General features: G+C 42.6%; 1 protein-coding gene across 10 annotated transcripts in view; it reads left to right on the plus strand.

Moving 5' to 3' along the window:
• ATP7B (ATPase copper transporting beta) overlaps positions 1 to 5585 on the plus strand; it is a 44846-nt gene extending 39261 nt beyond the window's left edge. For all 10 annotated transcript variants that reach the window (XM_084528577.1, XM_084528575.1, XM_084528576.1 and 7 more), the window contains 5 exons: positions 141 to 283; positions 1285 to 1488; positions 1601 to 1718; positions 2482 to 2584; positions 3556 to 5585. In XM_084528577.1, the coding sequence (XP_084384703.1) occupies positions 141 to 283; positions 1285 to 1488; positions 1601 to 1718; positions 2482 to 2584; positions 3556 to 3820 (833 nt within the window). In that variant the 3' untranslated portion in view covers positions 3821 to 5585. The remainder of the gene's footprint in view (positions 1 to 140; positions 284 to 1284; positions 1489 to 1600; positions 1719 to 2481; positions 2585 to 3555) is intronic.
• Positions 5586 to 6000: the final 415 nt, after the last annotated feature.

The following is a 6000-nucleotide window of genomic DNA, read 5'->3' on the forward strand; positions in this document are numbered from 1 at the left end:
GTTCAGGCTTCTGAAAGCCGATCCTGCTCAGAAAATGTTGCTTTACAAGCCACCGTGGTGTGATGGAGGGAAAGTCCTACACTTTTGTTGCCCCTTTGCTGCCCAAAGCTGTTTTTAACGCAGGATGTCTCTTTGTGAAGGTGCCCTGTGTGGAATGATTGCCATAGCAGACACTGTCAAGCAGGAGGCAGCCCTTGCTGTGCACACGCTGAAAAACATGGGAATAGACGTGGTGCTGATAACGGGAGACAACAGAAAAACTGCAAAAGCCATTGCTACTCAGGTACCTTTTTGCATTTAAAAAAAAAATGTGTGATGGGCTTCCAAGGATCTGCTTGTTCCAGTGGGTTGGGAGTAAGCAGAGTTTCCCTGGATGTGTTAAAGAAAGATTAAGTTCTGTTGAACTGGACTGAAAATCAGGTGGAGTTGTAGGGCATGGTAAAGTCCAGTGACTGCACTAAGACCTCAGTGAAGACAAGCATTCAGTGCTGTCCCCAGTAAGGGAAGTTGGGATCTGGAAGTTGGGATCGTATTTTAATTCACTCTTTCATCTTTGCATTCAGTTGTTTTCAAGTGCTTCCCCACCCCACCTTTCTTTGTTACGGGAAGAAGTTTTTCAGAAACAGACTTTGATTTATGGCTGCGGGCACCCAGGTGAAGTTTTCAAAGGAGCTTACTCTGTGCCAACCCACGTTTTCACTGAAATTTTGTCACTTATTTCCTTTCCAATGGAAAAATGGGGAGCCACTTTTAAAATGTTACTTTTTGAAACGTAAAAAGATAACTTCTACCTCTTGTAGTGAAAAGCTGATCTCTACCTGATGAAGCAGCCTGACCAGGGGTGTTATCACGGCCCTCTTTAGTACACCCCCCTCTGTTCTGTTCTCCAACATGCAGCACTAAGCTATTGGTTAAGCATCTCCAGGTTAGTTGAGGTGTGGACAGGTAAATTTATCCAGCCATCTACTTTATTTTCAGTTTCCCTGAGACTTGCATATTTAGGTTGATGTGTGTTTTCCCTAGTGTAAGTGCCTGATGACTCTGACATGTGCCAAGGGCAGTGTGTGGTTTGCCCGCCTCTCTGTGGTAATGATGAAGGGGACTGTAATCAATCCCTTTTTTACACTAAAAACATGTTGGTCATCAGCTTTCTGTGCCACTTGCAAGTGTGGCCTTGACCAGAATTAGTTTGGGTGTTTGTTTTTCCCTAAGAACAGCAGGTGGCCTTTCCTTTTGGCGTGAAGCATGTCACCAACAAGCACGTGTTTCTTTCTTTGTGTGTAGGTTGGGATCAAAAAAGTCTTCGCTGAGGTTCTTCCTTCTCACAAAGTTGCAAAGGTCCAGGAGCTCCAAAACGAGAGGCGGAAGGTTGCAATGGTTGGTGACGGAGTCAATGATTCCCCTGCACTAGCCAGGGCTGACATTGGAATTGCGATTGGAACGGGCACCGACGTTGCCATTGAAGCAGCAGACGTTGTTCTCATCCGAGTGAGCACTACGGTTTTGACCTGGCTTCTTTCATCACTTTGTTGCTCTTCTTTTTAGCTCGGTGTTCTGAAGACAGCGTGTGGAAACCTTTCGATGCTTTTCTGTCTTGCAGAACAACTTGCTAGATGTTGTTGCCAGTATTCACTTATCAAAGAGAACAGTACGAAGGATACGGATAAATCTGATTCTTGCCTTAATCTATAATCTGCTTGGAATACCAATAGCAGCAGGTGGGTGGCTGCTGGAGCTCAGCCTGAGGAAGACAGCAGCAGTGCTCAGCTCTGTGGTGTCTCTTGCAGGATTTCCTGCTCAAGGAACTGAAAAGAGGTTCCTGAAGCATCTAAGCCTTGGCAGAGGGAGGGAGGACAAAATACATACGTTTATAGATGTTTATGTTGGTAGAAGTCTATATTCTCCAAATTTTAAGCTCTTATGAGTGAATTCTTAAATGTTAAAAAACAAAATTAAAAAAGCTCTTATTTTACATAGCAGTACTTGGGGATCAGTTGTAGTATATTTTAAACCACCTCTAATGAGAGAAATCATCCCACTTCTTGGTGCTCGCTCTTTTATTCAGCCTGAACTGCACATTTTCTCTCATACTGTTTAGATTCTCCCTGCTTCTGTCAGACATCTTATGCTCCAAATTCCAACTTAAAACTTATTTTGAGCAGTTCTCTTTTTCTTTGTCAGTAAGATCTCCCTCGTTTGCCTGGCCTGTTGCTTTGTCTTTCTATTGCTTTTACTTTTTTTCATACGTGCAGAAGGGACAAATAGGCTCACCTTGTGGCTGCAGTCTTGTAGCTGAATCTGTGCAAAGCCCAGCCCTTGCAACTGAAGGGAAATATTTAAAACTAAGTAAATACATGTTTATCTGGTTGTGTTTCTAGAGGTCTCAATAAGTCACATCGCTCTGTTCTGTGATACGCAGGGACAGAAATGTTTGCAATGGGACAAGCTGCCCTGGCTGATGTCCATATGCTCTTTTGCTAGGTGTGTTCATGCCCGTCGGCCTCGTGCTTCAGCCTTGGATGGGATCAGCTGCGATGGCAGCCTCTTCTGTGTCCGTCGTGCTGTCCTCCCTGCAGCTGAAATGGCAAGTGGGCTTACACTGAGCAACTGGGGGGCTGTCAGCAGCTCAAACGAGACAGTAGTTTGGGCTTTGTATACCTAAAAACACCTGACAGCCCTTTAGCATGGGGCTGTTGTGTCTAATTCTTGGCTCCAAAAGAGATGGATGTCACTATCATGAACACACCCAGACTTAAGACTATATTGAGCCTTTAATTATCAGCTGAAGTACTGAGTGGATGCCACAAGGGCAGCTGTGTTGGAGACTGTGAACCAAGTTCAGTACCAAGGGAGGTAATGATTGGTGCTGTTCTTGCTGTGGATATCAACCGAACAAATAATTCAAATGAGAGTTCTCCATAAAGTAGCAGTAAATGATTTTTGAAAGACTTGCACCTGCTTTTATTACTTAGTCTTTTTAATTTAGCCAAGGAGAAAAAGAAGCAAAGTATGTTTATTCTTTTGGCCCTTGCAGCTGGTGAAAGCATCCTGCTTTTCTTTTATTAGAAGTGAGTGACTGTTTGAAATGTAACAAGATTTTTCAAATTCTATTAAATTTTATTCTACATTTTTTGGGTGCAGTTGCAATGGACCTAGTTTGAAGAGCTTTGTGAACACGCATCTTTTTAAAATCAAAATTTTTAGAGTTTCTGAAATTAGTCCAAACCGTCAAATATTTCTACTGTGGCTTGGGCTTTTTGTAGTGTACAGTGCAGTGTCAACTAATGTAGGAAATCTGTTACTGCATCATGATTCTGATCCTGTGAATGCTCAGTGAGATCACAGTCTGGAATAAAACCCTCATTTTGAGAGACCTTCTTGTTTACTGTTTGAACTGTCATAATGCCATGTGATCACCACTCTTAGCCATTAATATTTTGTCTGAAGTGCAGATAGCAATCAGGTTATGGGAAGTTTCTGACTTACTGTAATGCCAAAGTCACTTCCACACATTGACCTTTTGATATTAAATGTCTTTTCTCTCTCTCTTCTTAGTTATAAGAAGCCAGACACAGAAAGTTACGAGGCACAAGCTCAAGGCCGCATGAAGCCACTGACTCCTTCCCAAATCAGTGTTCACATCGGGATGGATGATAGGAGGAGGGATTCATCCAGACCCGCTCCCTGGGATCAGATCAGTCAAGTCTCTCTCTCTTCTTTGACTTCAGACAAGCTGCCCAGACATAATGGCTTTTTTGAGGAGGAAGGGGACAAGTGGTCGCTGCTCATGAACGGCAGAGATGAAGAGCAGTACATCTGAAGCACTGTGTTCTTAGTGCTGCAGGAAACATCCCAGTGACGAGAGGAGCTGAGTTATGCCATCAAGATCTTCAGGGTTATGAGCAAAGTTGTTACTTCAGCTCACAAAACGACTGCAACTCAGTCTGGTGTTGAGTTGTATGGGTTGTGGATTCCTTCAGGCCACCAGTTACGTCCAGTCACTGAAAGAATCTGGGGCTCTGTAGTGAACTGGCTCCTTTGCACACAGCAAATACTGAAATAATGTAAAATTTCAGAGTTTAATGGAGTTTCTCTCTTCTGGACTGCTTGCTGGGCACCAAATTTCATACTTTTCACTGTTTTTAACTTTATTCTTTCAAGAGTACGTGAAGCAAAAATATTTTTCAGAGCTTCCAAGTACTAATTTCTCTGTCCAAGTGAAAATATCCGTGGCATAAGGAGCTCTGTGGTTGGAAGCTGTATTTTTAAGCAGAATCCTAACTAGTCACGCTACTGTGAGAGCACTTTATACTTAGGATTCGTGTGCATCTTATTGGACCAAAAATGCTTCAGTGTTTCACTGACTGCGTTTACAGATATTCCTGTTTGGGACAAACTCCTTAAAGTCACTAGGAATATTCCGTTCTTAATGCAATTCCTGGTCCAAGTTAGCACAGCAGTTTCCTGTGGATACCTTGCAGAATCCCTTGACGTCCTGGACAATTGGACAGTTGGCTTGTTCTTCCCTCGGACTGGGTGAAGAATTTATGTGAAGGGGGTATTTACCATGGAGTGACTGAAAGCAGGACTAGGTCTGATGTCGGTGTGACTCCAGCATGGCTGGATGGAGCAAGTTTGTTGCATGTTAAGACCAGTTTGTGTGTTGATTAAAATGGAGTCAAAAGGTTAAATGGGACGTGGTGGAAAAGCAGCCTTAAAATGCAGGACTTCTACTTAGCTGCAGTGTAATTTACTGTTTCTGATGACAGAAGGGCTTGAGCTAAAAAGATCTGCAATAGCTTGAATTTGAATGCAAATGGGTTTTCATGTTTTGAATTGGTTTTAATTTTCATCTTTTCTCTCGTTTAATAAGAAATGAAGGTGCTGAACAAATGTTTTTCACTTTAACCTCTTTACCAAAGCTGGCAGTAACTTTGTAACTCTGAATGTCACATTTTACCCTTAACACCTTTTGGGATCAGTCAGGGCAATCGACTGCTTCAGTGCGCTGAATCTGGTCCCGTGGTGCTGTGCTGCTGGACTGTGGGACTCTGAAGCAAGCAGACCAGAGTTTTATGATCTGGTTTAAGAGGTAAAAGAACAGAAATTATTGTGCTGAGCAATGTGAAGTAAGCATTTAATTTCACTGACTTACATATAGGACTGTTTCCCGTGGGGGTTCAAATCCTGCTCCTCTTAATGGTTTTTGTTTTACAAGTCAGGAAGAAGGCTCTTCCTAAAGCATCAGGCAGGTCTTCCTGTTCTCTCTTCCTCTTAATATTATGTTTGAGCTGTCCTCGGAAAACATCAACAGCATTGCCTTAAATATAATTACGAATCTGTTTTAAAACTGTAAAATGTCTTTATATGCAGAGATTACTTTCACAGCGTGCACTTTTCAAACATGCCACAGGTGCCTACAGATGGCCTTGTAGGGAAGGTGGTCTACTGGTTCACTACGTTGTGTTTTCTTACCAGTGCTTACAGTAAAAAATCGGTGGTTTTTTTTTTTGCGTGTCTTGGTTTTTGTTGTTGTTGGGTTTTGGAGGGGTGCACCAAAAATAAAGTGATAGACTGCAGCAGAACCAAGGCTTACTTGATTATATTGTTGACTTGATCACCGCTTTCTGGAACTTCAGACCAGTCTGCTGGCTCGATTAGTCTTCTGCTTATTAATGCAACACGTCTGAAAGATAGTTTAAGCCAAAAATCACGTTATACACACATCCAAAATTATGGTGACGGGTAAGAGATTTTGTGGCTGATTAGAGTGACTGCTTTGAGATCTAGTTCAGGCAGAGTAAGCAGAAAAAAAGACAATTACTCCGTGCATTGAGGCAGGTAAGGTTGTAAGCATGCTGAAGGGTGGAATTAGAATCCCAAATCATCCTGAGAAATCGGACAGGACTGACAAATGTTGCAGAGAGGACAGAGAGGAATTAAAGGTCAGCCTGGCAGGAGAAAAGGTCAAGTGGTTGTCTTGTGCTTGTTTTGTGACCC

Source organism: Aythya ferina (genome assembly GCF_964211825.1).
Source record: "Aythya ferina genome assembly, chromosome: 1".
NCBI classification, from domain to species: domain Eukaryota; kingdom Metazoa; phylum Chordata; class Aves; order Anseriformes; family Anatidae; genus Aythya; species Aythya ferina.